This window comes from Panthera onca, chromosome B4 (assembly GCF_046562875.1).
Source record: "Panthera onca isolate mPanOnc1 chromosome B4, mPanOnc1 haplotype 2, whole genome shotgun sequence".
NCBI lineage: Eukaryota > Metazoa > Chordata > Mammalia > Carnivora > Felidae > Panthera > Panthera onca.
In genome coordinates, this window is record NC_138345.1 from 43,091,359 (window position 1) to 43,111,796 (window position 20,438).

General features: G+C 38.5%; 1 protein-coding gene and 1 long non-coding RNA gene across 3 annotated transcripts in view; one reads left to right on the top strand and one right to left on the bottom strand.

Moving 5' to 3' along the window:
* The window catches only part of LOC132694759 (pregnancy zone protein-like), a 47,379-nt gene extending 27,322 nt beyond the window's left edge, over nt 1-20,057 (bottom strand). Inside the window, exons 1-13 of one of the 2 annotated variants that reach the window (XM_060658456.3) lie at nt 19,857-20,057; nt 19,484-19,488; nt 14,368-14,547; nt 13,074-13,233; nt 12,843-12,895; nt 11,807-11,827; nt 11,380-11,548; nt 10,672-10,756; nt 3,829-3,940; nt 3,396-3,510; nt 3,136-3,245; nt 2,112-2,273; nt 251-478 (exon numbers count right to left, since the gene is read on the bottom strand). In XM_060658456.3, coding sequence (XP_060514439.3) covers nt 251-478; nt 2,112-2,273; nt 3,136-3,245; nt 3,396-3,510; nt 3,829-3,940; nt 10,672-10,756; nt 11,380-11,548; nt 11,807-11,827; nt 12,843-12,895; nt 13,074-13,233; nt 14,368-14,547; nt 19,484-19,488; nt 19,857-19,941 — 1,485 coding nt within the window. In that variant the 5' untranslated portion in view covers nt 19,942-20,057. Of the gene's footprint in view, nt 1-250; nt 479-2,111; nt 2,274-3,135; nt 3,246-3,395; nt 3,511-3,828; nt 3,941-10,671; nt 10,757-11,379; nt 11,549-11,806; nt 11,828-12,842; nt 12,896-13,073; nt 13,234-14,367; nt 14,581-19,483; nt 19,489-19,856 lie in introns of those variants that run through there. The other variant, XM_078450107.2, reaches the window with a different exon arrangement.
* LOC132694762 (uncharacterized) lies at nt 5-1,941 on the top strand. Its single transcript, XR_009617471.2, has 3 exons — nt 5-144; nt 728-769; nt 1,767-1,941. It is a non-coding gene; the product is annotated as an uncharacterized LOC132694762 (long non-coding RNA).
* Nucleotides 20,058-20,438: the final 381 nt, after the last annotated feature.

A 20,438-nucleotide genomic window follows, 5' to 3' on the forward strand; every position in this document is an offset into this window, starting at 1 on the left:
GAAATGAAAAACCAACACAAAAACAACCTTTTGAGCCTAACACACTTCTCAACATCGTACTCCCCACAAGACCTGCTTTCTGTCCTTGAATCTCTGCTAGAGAGAATCAACTGCCTGAAAATCAAAGAATCAAGGGGAACATGGGTAAGAAAGCAAGATGGCGGTGCACAGGCAATTCTTACATTCCTGGCTTTTTAACCACTTTCGTCTACCGATGAACTCCAAATATATTTTGTAGCCTTATCCTTACCAGGTAATAGAAGATGAGCTCTTTTGGTTCCCCAAGGGCCTGCCCATTGAGTGTATAGTATGCCTTGATAATCTGAGTTTGGCCACAGGGCAGGGTACCGGCCACAGGCTCCAGGTGAACATAATTCCCGCTGAAGGAGAAAGCGTGCCTCGCAAGGTGCTGAGCACCCTGGTGTTCTTCTCTTAACCATACAAAGTTAAAACAAAAGCTAGTTTGCTCGTGGAAGGCCTGATAAAACAGAAAAACAAAGATTATTGTTTCGATAGTTCTTCACTTTAGCTTCCCACCAAAATGAACAGTTAAAATTTTGTGTCTTCCCTTCTAACATATACTGTGCATCATCCTCATCCCTGTTCACCACCGAATAAACAAATTATCAGCCTCTCAAATTGCAGCGATTAACAGGAAATATTTAGAAATTAATCTCCTTTGCCCTGAATTTGCCAAATTGTCATTGATTTATCTTCTCTTCTGTAGCGCAAGGCCGGAGGAACAATGGCGTCCCAGTGAGAATGGCAAGTAGTCTTAACAAGCATAAAAGGAAATCTTTAGATAAGAGAAGTGCCTTGTAAATTGGTTTAATTGAAATTATGTTGTATGTATTAATGTAATATTTTATAACTGTAAGGGCTTCAAAGTTGTTTGTAAATAATCCCAGCCAATTATCATCTATGCTTCTTATCATTACTATGACTTTGGATTTTTAAGCCCTTGTAGTTTTGGGACCTTTAAACCTTGAAAATGTTGTCTAGGAGATAATTCTATTTATTGCCCCCGCAGTGGTTGCTCCTTAGCTATTTTATGAGTACACACCCTTTCTTTTTCTGAATTTACTAGGTGTATTTTGTGGACCTTTGTATTTGCTATCATAATAAAGTTCCTATTTTTTTATGATTGCCCTGAAATATATCATACTAATAATTGTAACTATGATTGTAGAGTTTCAAATATAGGGACACTCTATTCATCCTTTCAATCCTAAGGAAGAGCAGGTATTTATCACATAGAAAACATTAAGCATCATTCCATATTTTAAATTGAATTAACATGTCAACATTGGGAAATGGAAATAATTTAAATGCTATTTATCTAACCTGGAATCAATAAATCATTATCTTTTTTTACCACTTCTTTGCTTGAGCTTACAAGAGCAAAGTCTTTTTAGTTACAGAAATCTTTTGATCCTCATCATTAGGCAATATATACGAAGAATGTGTGGGGGTTCCAATCACTTTTAAAGTTATTTGAGTAGACGTAGAGAAAAACAACAGAAAACAAATTACATGAATTACTCACCTATTGAGGAACTGATATTGTTCAGGACCAAATCCTATATGCATTTTTTTTTTGCATGATACATAAAATTTTTTTTATTTTTATTTTTTTTTACGATACATAAAATTTTAAAGATAATGTGAATGAAATGATCAGACACTTCTATAGTATCTCTTCTGTCTTCGTTATTTTATTTTAAAAAAAATTTTTTTTAACGTTTATTTATTTTTGAGACAGAGAGAGACAGAGCATGAACGGGGAAGGGGCAGAGAGAGAGGGAGACACAGAATCGGAAGCAGGCTCCAGGCTCTGAGCCATCAGCCCAGAGCCCGACGCGGGGCTCGAACTCACGGACCGCGAGATCGTGACCTGAACTGAAGTCGGACGCTTAACCGACTGAGCCACCCAGGCGCCCCTGTCTTTGTTATTTTAAATGAAAATGTTAATTCCCAAGTTTATCCCTAAGTTGGACAGCTTCTCATTTCTATCTCTTAAATACAATGTATGCTTCTTCGTATTTGAATAAATAATGGTCACCGAGGTGTCTCTTTGTCCTCTGGTTTTTTTTTTTTTCTTTCATACTTACCACAACAGAAATTTTGTTGGCCAAGACGTTAGTGGTATTGATGGAAAACTGTACAAGACCCTGTTCATTGGTAGTTGCATTGTAAAGATAATTGGCTTCACTTGCAGAGATAAAGATAAGTTTATTGGGAATGGGTACACCTTTCCCATCCACCAGAAGCACCTAGAGAAGAAAAGTACTTGATAAGTTATATGGATAATACTCAGAGAAGACAGAACTCATGGGAACAAATTCCTTTGCTGCCATAACTGAACGAAAAAAGCAAAAGCCAACCTCTAAAACAACCCTTCCATATTTACTACAAAATCAAATTTTTTTCCACTGTATCCTCATTTCTTTCACCTTTTTACTCTGTTTTTGGATCCTCATGTCCTTTTCGTCTCTGCAGACAAACCCCATAAGCAGCCCCACAAAAAGTGTTTCTTTTTGAGAAGAATTATAAGTTATTTTAAATACATTATTATAAAATGGGTGAATAATTATAAATAACTATAAAAAGGGTAAAATTATTACTTAAAATGAACATGTATACCTTAGGCATGAGAATAATTTAATAATAATGACCATGAAATATATGCTCTTATAGGTCCTATGCCTAAAAATAAAACCACTTATCCACTTGCTTCTAAATAGAACGACGGATATAAAGGAGGATACTCGCAGCCATAATTGAGAATGATTTGTGAGAAATTCTCTTAAAATTCTGAAGCTGGCTGGATAATGTCAGAAATGTATTTATTGTAAGACGGTTGGTAGAGAAGGTTTGACATAATCACTACTTCATATCACATTAAGAATCTTCATTAGCTACATGTTCTAAAAAGAAAGAATACCTCTGATTCTCAAAATACTGTCGTATGTGTTTGTACATTTTATTGGTGATATTTACAAAGGAAGGTCCTTTTTCTTGGTTTCATGTTTTGGGTCTAATTGATATCGCTAACTAGATGTAGGCTACATCATCATGCCCTGATGGTAGGTACAACTAGATACTTCATTATTTGTGAATTGCAATATACTCTACCTGTCCAAAGAAGGGGATTCCTCGTCTAAAGTGTGAATCCACTTTCACGAACCTGACTCTGGTTACAGTATTTGTGATTTCACTGGTCCCGTTTCCAGTAAGTACTATGTCTAAAAATATGTAGAGAAGAGTAAGTACTCTTGGAAGTTACTTTAGTCCTAAAATTCATGTCCTTCCACCTTCTTTATGACCCTTGTTTTGTTATGGAAAACAAACCAATGCTTATGGTTTCACTCCCCACATTAATTTGGAGTTCACACCTGTTCCCTTTTCTCTGATCTTGGCTTCCACTTTAAGTTTCATTTCAAAACCCATATTTTTAATCTGGAGTACATTTGTGTTTACTTGTTGGGTGATGCAGCCATTGCTGTCGAGCTGAGAGAGGAAAAAAAAAATTGATCAATCCCATACTGATTAAGACCATACTGACCGAGACTAAATTTATCATTTTCTTTCTGATGCCGAGACAATTTCTTTGGGTTAAACATGTTAGTTGGCCTTTAATATTCACATCTGCTCTCTAAGGGTTAGTCATCAAAGTGAGAATTTTATTGACTAAGAATAGAAATTCTTTCTTTTTTTTGGTGGGGAATATATTGGGATAAGCTTGCTCTGATGTCTTCTTTCTAGTTAGTAAAATAGGGTAGCTATTGTCAACAATGATAGTCCCTGGCGAGAACATTGTAGACTAACCTGTTGACTGAATTTCTCACAGAACTCGTTCTTTTGGCAATTAGAATGATGAAGTAATTTTCTGCACAGGCTCACAGTTGCAAGTCCTGGGACAGGTTTCCCATAGGTGTATCTGTCATGTAAGAAACAAATCAGGAACTGAGGAAGGGTATCTACCTTTTCCACTACATCAACCCACCACAGATCAAACACATACTCTTTGCAGTTCCTTGTACTTCTCTATCATTTTGGGCTTATATCAAGTTGAAATATGTCTGGAAAGTATCTTTATCAAGAGGTACTACTTATTAAGGCATTTGAAACTGTGCTGCAATGTACAAACAAGTTTCCTTTGGGATTTAAAAAATTTCTTCCTTTGGGGCACCTGGGTGGCTCAGTCGATTAACTGTTCAATTCTTGATATCAGCTCAGGTCGTGATCTCCCAGTTGTGAGACTGAGCCTTGTGCCGGGCTCTGTGCTAAGCACAGAGCCTGCTTGGGATTCTCTCTCTCCCCCTCTCCTTGTCCCTCCCCTTGCACACTCTCTCAAAATAAATAAACATTTAGAAAAATTTCTTCCTTGTAGCCTATTTTTTTTATCATTCTTTTTATTCTGTCATTATAAAATCAAAACTTGTTGTTTATACCAAGTGGGAAACTTAGATAATAAATAGAATTGAAATAAATAAATAATAGAAATAATAACGCTAACACCATAATGTGCTTTCACACACACACACACACACACACACACACACACACACAGAAAGAGAGAGAGAGAAAGAGAGGAAAGAGAGCTCTGATAAAGCCAAACAACCATGGGGCATATAAAACAAAATTGTGTGTGTGTGTGTGTGTGTGTGTGTGTGTGTGTGTGCGTGTGTGTGCACTCTATTTCTCTATTAGTTTTTTTTTCCTTTCTCGATAAAAATGGAATAATTAATAATCAGTTTGCTTTGGGCATTAGTTTTATATGTAAATACTTCCAATATCACTTCAAATAAAATCAGAGCAACTTATTCTGAAACCCCTTTCTAAGATACAGATATCAGCACTAGGATGCCATTAAGTTAGGAAGATCCTTGAGGCAAAGGTCCAGATCCTTTGATGCTTCCGGTATATAATATTTAGATGGGCATATTTTTGTACCCTGTATGCTCCCTCTTCTACTGATGATTTATAGGAAATGAGTTTTAATTCTCAAGGTTGAAATGAACTGTAAGAGCTATTTGTAAATGCAAAAGGTTAAAGAAGAAGGGAACCATACAAGACAGAAAAAAATTTCAAAAATAGCATTAGTAAGTCCTTCACTATCAATAATTACTTTAAACGTACACAGATCAAATTATCCAATAAAAAAACATAGAGGGGATGAATGGATAAAAATACAAGATCCAACTATATGCTGTATACAAGAGACTCACTTTAGACTGAAGGACACATATAGGCTGAAAGTGAAGGGATAGAAGAAGATATTCCATAAAGATGGTAACCAAAAAAGATCAGGGGTGGTTATACTAACATCACAGAAAATAAACTTTAAGTCAAGAAATGCCACAAGAAACAAAGAAGAAGTTGTATAATGATACAAGGGTCAATTCACCAGGAAGATATAGCAATTATAAAAATATATGCATTCAGCACCAAAACGTCTAACTATAAGAAGCAGACACTCGGGGCGCATGGGTGGCTCGGTCGGTTAAGCGTCCGACTTCGGCTCAGGTCATGATCTCACGGTCCGTGAGTGCGAGCCCCACGTCGGGCTCTGGGCTGATGGCTCGGAGCCTGGAGCCTGCTTCCGATTCTGTGTCTCCCTCTCTCTCTGCCCCTCCCCCGTTCATGCTCTGTCTCTCTCTGTCTCAAGAATAAATAAACGTTAAAAAAAAAAAAATTTAAAAAAAAGAAGCAGACACTGACAGAACAGAAAAGAGAAACAGACAATGATGCAACAATAGTAGGAGACTTCAATACCCCACTGTCAATAATAGATAGAATATCCAGACAGAAATTCAAGAAGAAGCAGTGACACTGAACAATCTTAGACTACATGGACTTAAGAAACATATTTAGAATATTATACCCCAGTGTTGGCAAGGATGTGGAGAAAAAGGAATCCTTGTGCACTATTGATGGGAATGTAAATTGGTACAGCTACCGTGGAAAACTATGGAAGATTTTCAAAAAATTACCATATGACCTAATAATTCCACTACTGGATATTTAACACCACAGCCCCAAACTTCTGGGATGTAGCAAAGGTGGTCATAAGAGGAAATTATATAGCAATGCAGGCCTTCCTAAGGAAGGAAGAAAGATCTCAGATACACAACCTAACCTTACACTTCAAAGAGATGGAAAAAGAACAACAAATAAAACCCCAAAGCAGCAGAAGACAGGAAATAATAAAGATTAGATCAGAAATCAATGATATCGAAGCCAAAAAAGCGGTAGAACAGATCAATGAAACCAGGAGCTGGTTCTTTGAAAGAATTAACAAAATTGATAAACCACTAGCCAGTGTGATCAAAAAGAAAAAGGAAAGGACCCAAATAAATAAAATTAAATAAATAAATAAAAACTGGGGGCGCCTGGGTGGCTCAGTCAGTTAAGAGTCCGACTTTGGCTCAGGTCATGATCTCGCGGTTTGTGAGTTTGAGCCCCACGTCAGGCTCTGTGCTGACAGCTCGGAGCTTGGAGCCTGCTTCGGATTCTGTGTCTCACTCTCTCTTTGCCCCTTCCCTGCTCACGCTCTGTGTGTCTCTGTCTCAAAAATAAATAAAACATTAAAAAAAATAAAAAGTAAATAAAAACTGGAACAGGAATAAATAGAAAATTTTAACAGACCCATAACCAGTAAAGAAATCAAATTGGTAATCAAAAATCTCCCAAAAAACAAGAGTCCAGGGCTGGATGGCTTTACAGGGGAATTCTACCAAACATTTAGAGAAGAGTTAGCTCCTATTCTGTATCTTTTTTTTAAATATGAAATTTATTGTCAAATTGGTTTCCATACAACACCCAATGCTCCTCACAACAGGTGCCCTCCTCAATGCCCATCACCCACCCTCCCCTCCCTCCAACCTCCCATCAACCTTCAGATTGTTCTCAGTTTTTAAGAGTCCCTTAGCACCTATTCTCTTGAAGCTGTTCCAAAAAATAGAAATGGAAGGAAAACTTCCAAACTCTTTCTATGAAGCCAGCGTTACCTTGACTCCAAAACCAGATAAAGACCCTACTAAAAAGGAGAACTATAGACAATTTCCCTGATGAACATGGATGCAAAAATCCTCAACAAGATAGTAGCCAACTGAATCCAACAGTACATTAAAAAAACTATTCACCATAACCAAGTGGGATTTACACCCGGGATGCAGGGCTGGTTCAATATCCTCAAAACAATCAATGTGGTACATCATATCAATAAAAGAAAGGACAAGAACCACATGATCCTCTCAGTAGATGCAGAGAAAGCATTTGACAAAATACAGCATCTTTTCTTGATAAAAACCCTCAAGAAAATAGGGATAGAAGGATCATACCTCAAGATCATAAAGGCCATGTATGAAAGACCCACCACTAATATCATCCTCAATGGGGAAAAACTGAGAGTTTTCCCCCTCAGGTCAGGAACACGACAGGGATGTCCACTCTCACCACTGTTACTCAAGATAGTATTGGAATTCTTATCCTCAGCAGTTAGAAAACACAAAGGAATAAAGGCATCCAAATCAGCCAAGAGGAGGTCAAACTTCCAGTCTTCACAGACGACATGATACTTTATACGGAAAACCCAAACGATTCCACCAAAAAACTGCTAGAACTGATCCATGAATTCAGAAAAGTTGCAGGATATAAAATCAACGCACAGAAATCGGTTGCATTTCTATACACCAGTAATGAAGCAACAGAAAGAGAAATCAAGGAGTAGATTCCATTTATAATTGCACCAAAAACCATAAAGTACCTAGGAATAAACATAACCAAAGAGGTGAAAAATCTATACAATTAAAACTATAGAAAGCTTATGAAAGAAATTGGAGAAGACACACACACACACACACACACACACACACAAAAGGAAAAATATTCCATGCTCCTGGATTGGAAGAACAAACATTGTTAAAATGTTGATACTACCCAAAGCCATCCACATATTCAATGCAATCCCTATCAAAATAACACCAGCATTCTTCACAGAGTTAGAAAAAATAATCCTTAAATTTGTATGGAACCAGAAAAGGCCCCAAATAGCCAAAACAATCTTGAAAAAGAAAACTGAAGCTGGAAGCATCACACTCCCAGACTTCAAGACATATTACAAAGCTGTAATCATCAAGACAGAATGGTAACAGCACAAAAACAAACGTTCGGATCAATGGAACAGAATAGAGAACCCAGAAATGGACCCACAAACGTATGGCCAACTAATCTTTGACAAAGCTGGAAAGAATATCCAATGGAATAAAGACAGTCTCTTCAGCAAGTGGTGCTGGGAAAACAGGACAGCGACATGCAGAAGAATGACCTTGGACCACTTTCTTACACCATACACAAAAAGAAACTCAAAATGGATGAAAGACCTAAATGTAAGACAGGAAGCCATCAAAATCCTCGAGGAGAAAGCAGGCAAAAGCCTCTTTGATTTTGGCTGCAGTAACTTCTTACTCAACACGTGTCTGGAGGCAAGGAAAACAAAAGCAAAAATGAACTATTGGGACTTCATCAAAATAAAAAGCATCTGCACAGAGAAGAAAACAATCAGCAAAACTAAAAGGCAGCTGACAGAATGGGAGAAGATATTTGCAAATGACATATCAGGTATAGGGTTAATATAAAATCTATAAAGAATTTATCAAACTCAACACCCAAAAAACAAATAATCCAGTGAAGAAATGGGCAAAAGACATGAATAGACACTTCTCCAAAGAAGACTTCCAAATGGTGAACAGACACATGAAAAAATGCTCCACATCACTCATCATCAGGGAAATACAAATCAAAACCACAATGATTTACCACCTCACACCTGTCAGAATGGCTAACATTAACAATTCAGGCAACAACAGATGTTGGTGAGGATGTGGAGAAAGAGGATCTCTTTTGCACTGCTGGTGGGAATGCAAGCTGGTGCAGCCATTCTGGAAAACAGTATGGAGTTTCCTCAAAAAGTTAAAAATAGAACTATTCTACAACCCAGCAATTGCACTACTAGGTATTTATCCAAGTGATACAGGTGTGCTGTTTTGAAGGGGCACATGCACCCCAATGTTTATAGCAGCTCTATCAACAATAGCCAAAGTCTGGAAAGAGCCCAAATGTCCAACGATGGATGAATGGATAAAGAAGATGTGGTGTATATATATATACAATGGAGTATTACTTGGCAATCAAAATGAATGAAATATTGCCATTTGCAACTACGTGGAGGGAACTGGAGGGTATTATGCTAAGTGAAGTCAGTCAGTCAGAGAAAGACAAAAATCATATGACTTCACTCATATGAAGACTTTAAGAGACAAACAGATTAACATAAGGGAAAGGAAACAAAAATAATATAAAAACAGGAGGGGGGGACAAAACATAAGAGACTCTTAAATATAGAGAACAAAAAGGGGTTGTGGGAGGAGGGATGTTCTAAATGGGTAAGGGGCATTAAGGAATCTACTCCTGAAATCATTGTTGCACCATATGCTAACTAACTTGGATGTAAATTAAATAATAAATGAATTAAAAGAAAAGAAAATACTCCAAGGATCCTCTTAAAATTGGTCAGAGGAGAAATTAAAATTAATTCAATGTCTCATTACGACATTGAGAAAAATCCAGCAAAAGGGACATTTCAGGCAAATCCAGCAAAAGGGATATTTACAGGCCAACTGGCCGCTCTCTCCAATAAGTTAACATCCTGGAGAGAAAAGGAGGTTCCAGACTTTTAAAACTTTAAGATATTTATAGATTCCCATGGCTTGCTAAAAAATATTAGGGAAAAAAACTGGAAGGGGGAGGAAAGAACAAATGGGACAAATTAAGCAAAAATTCATTATTGTGTAATGGTCCATGGGTAATCATGATGGGTACATGATTTTCATTTTACTATTCTGTTAACTTTTGCATTCAAAAAAATTTCCATTGTGGAGAGTTGGAAAAAAGGAGTACATATGAGTCATCGTAATCAAGAGTAATGAGTAAATCAGTTTTAGAAAGATTGAGGGAACTTGAGTATAAAATAAGAATTAGTATAAGAAAATTACTTTTAATTTTGTTAAGTATGATAATGACATCATGACTATGTAGGAAAATGTCAGTAATTTTTATTTTTATTATTTAAAAAAATTTTTTTAATGTTTATTTTTGAGAGAGAGAGAGACACAGACAGAGCGCAAGTGGGAAGGGGCATAGAGAGAGGGAGACACAGAATCCAAAGCAGACTCCAGGCTCTGAGCTGTCAGCACAGAGCCTGATGTGGGGCTCGAACCCACAAACCGTGAGATCATGACCTGAGCTGAAGTCAGACGCTCAACCAACTGAGCCACTCAGGCGCCCCAGAAAATGTCAATAATTTTTAAAGGTATATAGTGCTGCATCAAGGGGACAATGTAATGATCTTTGTAATTTATCCTGAAACGTTAAAGCAAAAAAAAAAAATGATGTAGCAGATATAGAAAGGTGTTAGATGTTAAATCATAATTATGGGTGTCCTCTATTCCTCTGCATATTTGAAAATTTTAATAATAAGCAGCTGAAATAAGTCATTGAAATGTTTTTTAATTCAGTTAAAAATTAATTTGTACTTAGGTACCTAGCTAAGTAATGACTCAAATGGAGGCAAAATCTGAAATTTCAGGCAAAAGAAATTTAACTCACATCCCACATACTGTTATGTTCACTTTTTCATCCAGGATACTGATTATCTTTGGCACCTGAACTTTGACCTCAAACTTGGGAAGCACTGTTGGTAGAGATAATGGAAATAGGGAGGTTGGTAAATATTTAATGGAAATACAAATATTTTCATGTCTATAATTTTCCCCAAAATAATATCCTGAAGGCCTAGATGCATTTTTCTTTTTTTCTTTTTTTCTTTTTTTCAATATATGAAGTTTATTGTCAAATTGGTTTCCATACAACACCTAGTGCTCATCCCAAAAGGTGCCCTCCTCAATACCCATCCCCCACCCTCCCCTCCCTCCCACCCCCCATCAACCCTCAGTTTGTTCTCAGTTTTTAAGAGTCTCTTATAGATGCATTTTTCAATGTGCCAACTTTAAGATAATAAGGTTTAACAACTCATGCAAAATTTAACTGACTTCGTGGTGACAGCAGATGTCAATGACACTAAACAAATGATGATGGTTCCACTGAAATAAGAATTTTGATACTTGGCAAAGCGCAACTTGCTACTGGAAATCAGACTCTCGTGAATTTCTGGTGCACAGAATTACGATGACTTTACAAACAGCTAAAGCTGATTCTAATCCAAGTTCAACATACCTACACGGAATTCAAAAAATCTAAATGAATGCTTGGTATGAAACAAAATGTTATGTCCTTTTCATCGTTCATAATCCATACCAAATTCCTCTACAGTGAAGGAGCGCTCTATCCTTTTGCCTGATTCCTTCTGTACCACCACCTTGTAAGAGCCCTTAATGGGCTCGGACGAGAGGGGAAAGGCCAGCTGTTGGAGGCCACTCTCCAACTTGACACCTTGCCATTGTCCAACACGGTTTCCTTGTGGGTCCTAGACAGAAACAGGGAGCATGGAGAATAATCATGTAGCTATGATAGCCCTTGAACAAAAGACTTTGGGGTTGGTAACTGGCATTGCCTTCAGAAGAGATAAACACAGAAGGAAGATAAAACAGAGTAAACCTGACATCTGGGAGCAGGGGATTTTAGATCTGACAGTTGTTTTTTTAATAGTAATTCATCTGTCAGGAGTATCAGCACTTCCATTCTTAAATGCACTGATTTCTTTATACAAGACTCTGATGCTTACCTCAAGGTATACCAGTGGAATCTATATGAAAAAAGGAAAGAAGAGATGTGATTAGAATTTCACCAAAGACTATGATTTCAGACTTGTGATCAAATAGGGAAATGGGAAAATGGATTCTGTAGTAAGTTATAACAAAATTTAACCTGAAACATTAAAGAGCTAGAACTGTTCAGGGAAACTAGTAAATAGTTCTAAGTGAAAAGCATAAATAACGTATTTCTACAACAATCATTGTGTTGCCATTTCCCGGAAAAATATTTTTGGTGAATAAGTTTTATTAATATTTATTAATTTACTCATATTTTTAATCAGTAATACTAGGTACTTACGACCTGTAAGTAAAGAATATGACTATATTGCTTACTTATATAAATTATATATTAATAGCGTGATATGTCATTATGATTTAGACCAAATAAGAATTTTGGTTAACAGTTAACCAAGGACATTTTTTCCTAATTTAAAAAATTGCATTTTTACAGCAGCTTTGTTTCTTTCCTTGTTGAAAGCTAGTTGGAGGAAGGATCACCCAATTAACAAAAGTGAAATCTTTACATGTGATATATATTGTATATTACATTATGTGTTAATATCTATGACAAATACATGTGTATATAGTATATATATGTATTTGTTACCATATTATAATATTGTCTATTACGTATATATTCAGAAGCAGTGAAACTCTGTGCTTTTAGAAATCATAAACTCCTTGAGAGTATGGATATGGATAATATCTCACTTTTTTACTCTTCATTATGTTTAATGTATTATGGTCACAGCAATAAATGTAGCTGACTACTGTTGAGCTGATTAATTACTGTTATAAGAGAGACAGCTTCCTCCATCGTTTACCCCTCTGTAATGCCTTCCATAAGACTCTAGATCTGTAGGGAGGCAGGATCCCAGTTTCCAAAAGGAATGTGGTTCATCTTCTTGCTTTTCCTGGACCTTCCTGCCCCTGCTTGGGTGAGTACTCCCATCCCCTCCTCCCATCCCTGCCATCAACCCAAACCATAACTACTGAGATCCTTACCAGTTCATTTAAGGGGTGAAAGTTTTCATCCACAGAGACAATACGGAATTTTACTAAAAAAGAAAGAAATACTCTGATAAGACTCAGACATGATATGATAAGGCAGGTCATGTGAGTGATAGGGCAGGAGGCTAAGAGATGGGGATAATTAATGGTGCCTGGCTGGAAAACCAGCTTTGGGGTGGCCTCTCCTTCTCAGTAGTGCCCCAGTAGTAGAATTTCCCTCCATACCTGTCTGTCCTGGTTTATAGATGGGTTTGTCTGTCTGGACAAAGACCAGACTTTGAGCATTCTTTACCAGCACTGTGTTCCTCTTCCTGAAGTCTTGTGTTGGTCCCTTTATCTGGACACTGAGAAATGCCATCTCTGACAAGGAGGAGCTCCTTGGGAGCTGAACAACAAAAAATACCACCGAGGAGTTGCACAGTCTTCTTTCTCTGAATCCTTCATCCATGACTATTTTCTACCTCTCTCTCAGCTTCACCAAGGGCTAGGTAAGTATAAATATTTTGCCAGACATGAATGAAGATAATAATATAAGATATAGGAGAGATATGTCAGTGAGAACAGCCGTCAGTGGAACCCAAATATCCAGAGAGCTAACCTGGAACTCTAGTGATTAAATCACACTCCTTTTAACAGAGCAAAATCTATGTGGAAAGAATGGAAAGAAGCATCTTTATAAAAATATGGGAGAATATGGGAGCTGAGTATCCCAAGCACAAAGAGGGCGACCTCAAAGAGGTACTGGATGTTTGCTTGGAGTTTCTGGTACTATTAATACATTCAGAGGACAAAGACACCTAACATTTCGCCATAGGAGAAAAATTCTGCTACAAAATTCTGCTGTCCTACCATGAAATTTTTGTATAATCTCTTTCTAGGTATTGCTTGCTCTGACCTTAAAGAGATGGTTACATATCAAAATTAGAAACCCTCTTTGACTAAGTCAGGGCGCATGGGTGGTTCAGGCATCCGACTCATGATTTCGGCTCATGTCACGATCCCATGGTTCATGAGATCGAGCCCTGTGTCAGGCTCTGCGCTGACAGCATGAAGCCTGCTTGGGATTGGGGTTCTCTCTCTCTCTCTCTCAAAATAAATAAACAACCTTTATTTAAAAAAGAAAAGAAAAGAAAATCTCTTTGACTAAGTCATGCTTTCTATGGCCAATAGAATTTTTAATTTAAATCGAACTTTGGCATGCAGAAAAATATTTCTCTCCTCTGTGGATGGAAATTCCATGCTTTGTTTCTTAGTAGCTAAAAACTCACTCTCTTTCATACGTTATGAAGTCCCCACCAACATTTAAAAAAAATATTGTATTTTTTTTAAAGGATCCACATCCAAACGTGGGCTCAAACTCGTGACCCCAAGATGAAGAGTCACATGGTCTACCAACTGAGCCAGCGAGGTGCCCCAGCTCACTAACATTCTTAAAGTTGTTCTTTGCAGATTCAACACCAGCTCCCGTCACCATGATTCGATATAACGTATCAAACAAGGACAGGCAAATAGTACTCACAGTGAAGGAGACGCAGTGGAATAAATCCTTCTCCACCACCAGGTCAGTGAAGAGGCTCTGGTTTCCCCTGAGGGACTCCAAGGAAGCACTTACAGTCACTGTCTCATTCAGGTAGCTCAGAAGGATGCAACCCTTCTCAGGAGTCTCTGTGTGGAGCAGGGAGGGGACCAGCACCATATACTGCCTGGGGAGAGAAGGCTGAGTCAGAGACAGAAATGGGGAATAATAAGCATTTTCTTTTTTCTTTTTTTTTTTTTTTTTTTTTTTTTTAATTTTTTAACGTTTATTTTTGAGACAGAGAGAGACAGAGCATGAACGGGGGAGGGGCAGAGAGAGAGGGAGACACAGAATCTGAAACAGGCTCCAGGCTCTGAGCCATCAGCCCAGAGCCCGACGCGGGGCTCGAACTCACGGACCGTGAGATCGTGACCTGAGCCGAAGTCGGACGCTTAACCGACCAAGCCACCCAGGCGCCCCTTAACAAGCATTTTCAACCATAAACGTGTTTTCCGTAACCATATGTACTTCTTGCTACGACTGATTCCATACCAAGTGTCAATGAACAAAGAACAGGATGATGGAAGGTTCATCGCTGCCAGGCATAAGAATTCTATTTTTCACTCCTGAGTAGTCCCTCACCCGCACAGCCTATATCAGCAGTTGTCTTCAAGGATGTTATAGTTTTACGTGCACTCTTTGTATTAAAGGACTTTAATATCCGAGTTCCTGAATATATACCCATAAAAGTACATATATATAACAAATTGCTGATGATTATTCACTTTATAAAAAGATTTACATTAAATTCTGTCTCTATAAACATCCCTTGTGCATGAACACCATGACTGAATACATTCATTTGGAAAAACCTCAGTGAAATCGTTTTCTTTGTAACAGCGGTACTGAAGACATAATGTATTTGCTGTTTCTCTAAGGTTCTTCAGACATACCTTAGCCAAAATCGATGGTATTTTTGTCAACAAGTTTTAATTTTTGTTATTAATTTGCATGCACACACATGCACTCACAAGGACACATTGCACTTGATTAACATCCTCCTTCATCCTCACCCTCTTGAGGTAATCAATATTAATATATTGATATTAATACTTCTACGTTCATAAATATATCCTTGTGGTCAAACCTCTATGGGTCAATAAATTATCTTATTAAAAAACCAAGTTCACACAAAATGTATTACTTTACAGTCTTTTTTATGCTAATTATTGAATGTATTTAATTATTCAGAGGTATGGGCAACCTTGTGTGTGAGTTTACTTTCTTTATTTTTTTAGAGGGAGACAGTGCACGTGCGAGTGGGGGAGAGGACAGAGGGCCAGAGAGAGAATCGCAAGCAGAGCCCAAGCTCAGGGTGGAGCCTGACTCAGGGTTCTATCCCATTACCCTGGGATCATGACCAGAGCCGAAATCGAAATATGGATGCTCAAATGACTGAGTCACCTATGTGCCCCTTAAAGGTTGTGTTTTTAGGTAATCTCTACACCCAATATGGGGCTTGAATTTACAACCCCGTGGTCAAGAATCACTTTCTCCATTGACTGAGCCAGCCCGGCACCCTTGTGAGTTTACATTCTTGACTTTACTGACACGTTTCCTTTATCTATTATATTCTTACAAACCCCCTCCCCCTCCGGATAGTTCCAGTCACAATTCTAGCCATTTTTCAGGAACCCTCCCAAGTGACACGCTTGACCAAAAAACTGTTCATGAAACATTCGACGCCATATAATCTCCCCATAGCCTGAACCCCTATGGGCTGAAATGTGTTTCCTAAGTGCCTGGTACCTGCAAGGAATTGTGTTAAGCAGTCTCTGTATTAAGCCTCCTAACAATCCTGTGTGGTACATGCATCATATTTTGTATGTTCATGATAAACGTGAGACCCTCGCCAATTCCCAAATTTGAATACGCAACAGTAAGATACTGCCTGCTCTGCCGACTCACTAAACCAATAAATCATACACAAAATGTGACTTTGCAAAACTTTAGTGATTCAATAGCTGCAGATTTAAGTCCTTAATTTATTGGCGTTAATTTACAATTAAGAAAAAAAAAAAAACCAGGGCTGTTCTTTTCTTATATTGTTTTACTAGCCTTTCCCTTCTACCTCCAACATGGACTCTTACGCTTAAGAAACAGCAGGCAATTTGACACACGAAACACTATTTTATTACTTTTCAGAATTAATAGGTATGAGACTCACAGAAGAGAATAACAGAGACAGTTTAGTTGTGGAATCTGGTAGTCAGATTTGGTTCTCTCATTCTCCAAGGGGTCTCTTCCAACGCATTCATCAAGCTGTATGTGTTTTAAGTTTTTCCTTGGCCAAACTATATGCCATGGATCTTTAGATCTGCTCTTCAATAATTAAAATCTCATACACAGATTCAATACAATCCTTATCAAAACCCCAATGACATTTGTGCAGAAATAGAAAAATCTGCACATATTCTCTCTTTTAATAAACTTCAAAGGCAAATCACTCCAAATTACCAACAAACACTTATAATTAAACTATGAAGTAATATATTGAACATTGCACATTGGGAGCTACGATTCAGACACACAGAGGATCCAACATTTAAAACAGAATGACTTTGGCTCAGGTCATGATCTCACAGTTCCCAAGTTCGAGCCCCACGTCAAGCTCTGTGCTGACAACTCAGAGCCTGGAGCCTGCTTCAGATTCTGTCTCCCTCTCTCTTTGCCTCTTCCCACTCACACCTTGTCTGTCTGTTTCTGTCTCTCAAAAATCAAAATAAACGTTAAAAAAAATAGGTTGACATTGAGGGAAGGTTGGGGGGTGATGGGCTAAATAGGTGATGGGTGTTAAGGAGGTCACTTCTTGTGATGAGCATTGGTGTTGTATGTAAGTGATGAATCACTGAATTCCACGACTGAAACTATTTTACTGTATGCTAACTAACTGAAATGTAAACAAAAACTTAAAAAAATTCATTAAAGTCTCAGGTGTTTTTATTGGATAAGTGCTAAAGTTTTGTTCTAAAGGAAAGAAGCTCAGAGCAGTTAAATAACCTGTCCATAATCATTCAGATGGTACCTCTCATTGAATCCCTTTCTGGCATCTGGGTAGTTTTTGACCTGAATAATCTACTCTGAACTATATATATATGTGTGTGTGTGTGTGTGTGTGTGTGTGTGTGTGTGTGTGTATATACGTATATATATATATGTGTGTATATATATATATGTATATATATATATATAATGTAAATCACATTTATCAAACATGTGATAACTTATAAAAATTATCGGTTTTTACCTCCTCGTCCACACTTTTTTCCTCCAGTTCTTTGATGTTCATAGGAAAGAAGACATGAGTGTATAATAACTTATTCAATATACTGTTTTTGTTCTTATTAGTTATAAGCCTGTTTGATATCATAATTTAAAAAGTAATTCCATATACACCAGATATTTCAAACAACTATTTCATAAAGGCTCTTGAGCATTCATTTAATAGATATTGAAATTGGGACCCATCCAGGTTGAGTAATTTGCCCAAGATTTCCTCTGTAAGTGAGCAATTAAACCCTTAAAATATTACCTAATCATGAATGTTGGCATTTTAAATATTTGCCTTTGTAGGAGTGACTGAATTTTGCAAATATTAAACAGAGGACTTTTAGTTTTCTCTTTTCATCATGTTCTCCTGAAACCTCCATGACTCTGAAGCTCACTGCCCCAAGGCAAAGGAGAACAGTCACCCGGGCTTTTGGGTAATGTCTCTGATTTATCGCATCGAGGGCTAATAAAGTTGGGGCGACGCAGAATGTCTTCTACATAGACGATACCTCTTCTGTTTATGACAACTAGGCCATGAGGCTTATTGTTCTTTATCAAATGGTGGATGGGATGTAAAGCAACAGTTTTCAGTGGGCAGAGTCATCCTGCGTTGTGTTGGACTGAAAACACAGACCGCTTAACATTTCCGACCCCAATAAATGCCCCTTGCTTCATCCATCCAGCCTCCTCGCAGAAATCTGAACAGCCCCCCCCCCCCCCCCCCCGCCATATTTCCAGATCCTCTCTGGGTGGAATGCAGTGGGAGGTGGTACCATATGGCTGGTGGTACCATCCATAGTTGGAGATGGGGTAGAGGAGTGATGGGAGAGAAACGTACGCTGACCGGTTACTGGGAGATTGTATGCTGAAGGGATTTGAAGAAGAAAGGAAAGTGAGTTGGCCAGCATTCTGACCTTTGATGCCTCTGCACGTTTAGGACTCTGGAGGCTGCCATGATCAATCTGGGATGTAGCTACGTCAGTCAGGAGGGGAGTGGGTAGGGGTCTGAACTTCAAACGGGAGAGGTGACTCTGCAATACAGGTTGTATTGGAACAGTCAAGGGATTGGAGGAAGGATGCTGTGACAAGTTCGGGGTTCTATAGCATAAAAAAAGAGCTGAGGGTGGATCAGAGTCGGCCAGAGAGGGCTTCTGGGACTTCTTGGTCAAGGAAGCAAGCTGAGACAAACCAGATGGCTGAAGACTCAAGTGATGAATGCTGGCAGGTAAGAAGAGGCTAGATTAGCAATGGCCGAGGAAGAACGAAAACTCTCAGGTTTCAGACTCTGAGCCTTTTTCTCCACCAGGAAGGAATGGAGATCACAACCTTCTAGATACTATGGGGAGGCCGTATCTAGTATCTAGATACTATTGGGGAGGAACTGGGGAGAGGTGGAAGAGAAGCTTTGCAGTTATTGGATTCCACCAACTTTACAACTGACTAGTTTTAAATGACTCCTTGCCCCTCTCCCTGACTGATTCGTCACCGGGGTCTCTTGCTGAGGACTCAGTAAGTTATTGGAAAAACAGAAGAAAAAGAAAAAGAAAAGGACCCATGCTCCCTCTGCATGTGTGACCTACAATATGAATTAAATGGCACCCCACTGTACATTTTAACTCTTTTTGTTGTTTTTTTTAATGTTTATTTTTGAGAGAGGGAGAGACAGAGTGTGAGTGGGGGGAGGGGCAGAGAGAGAGCTAGGCACAGAATCTGAAGCAGGCTCCAGGTTCTGAACTGTCAGCACAGAGGTCCATGCGGGGCTCAAACTCATGAGCCGTGAGATTGTGACCTGAGCTGAAGTCGGACGCTTAACTGACTGAGCCACCCAGGTGCCCCAACACTTTAACTGTGTTTATAGTCAACACTTTCCGTCCTCAAGAATGACTCTGGGAAGGTGGGATCTGAGGTTTCAGTGTCTGACCAAATCACCCCTTCTCGTGACTACTTACCCTATTTATGACTGTGATGATCCAATGAGAAAAATTAAAAGGGTCCGACAAATGAAAGGACAAAAATAATCAGTTATGAGTAATCTCTTATGACTGGAAGGTATCCTAAGAAATGGAAGGGTAGCATTTAATGGGAAGGTCAAAGCAAAGATATAAAGAAGAGACAGAGATAAAGAACGGACTCTTGAGGAGGGGACTCTAAGAGAGACTCACGTTCTGCAGAGTCTGAAACATTGGTAGAAAGCAGGACAAGGAGAAGTAGCGGGAAACGTGAACGAGGAGGTCTGCCTTTCTCCATAGTGAGGGACAAAGCGCAGGGACTGTATCATGCCCAACTCCCTGCCTTCAGCCTGGTCCCTTGAGACGTCTTAAATTTACCAGGCTTTCTGTGGCTGCTATTTGCAAACAGGCTCCACCCCAAGGCTTCCAAATAGCACTCAGAGTTGGGCAGAGTTTCCCTAAAAAAGGTCATTGCTCTCAGTGATTGCCTCATTACCCTCAAGGCTAACCTCTGACCGGCTCTGGGGCATTTCCAGAGGATGAAATTCATATTTAATTGTCATGAACTTTCTTTTTACTTTGACGGCAGAGCTCCTGGTGAGAGACTAGTTCTAAACCATTCATCCGTGTTATACATACAGTAAATCAGTTTATTTTGTTACAGCGCAGCACTTTTTGGTCATGGCCAACCAAATTTTATGTTGCCACTTGCCCGGTGATAGAATCAAGATCGTCTCCATCTCCCCGACACCACAAGTAATGCTTTGATAAGTATCTTTTTTATTTTTTTATTAT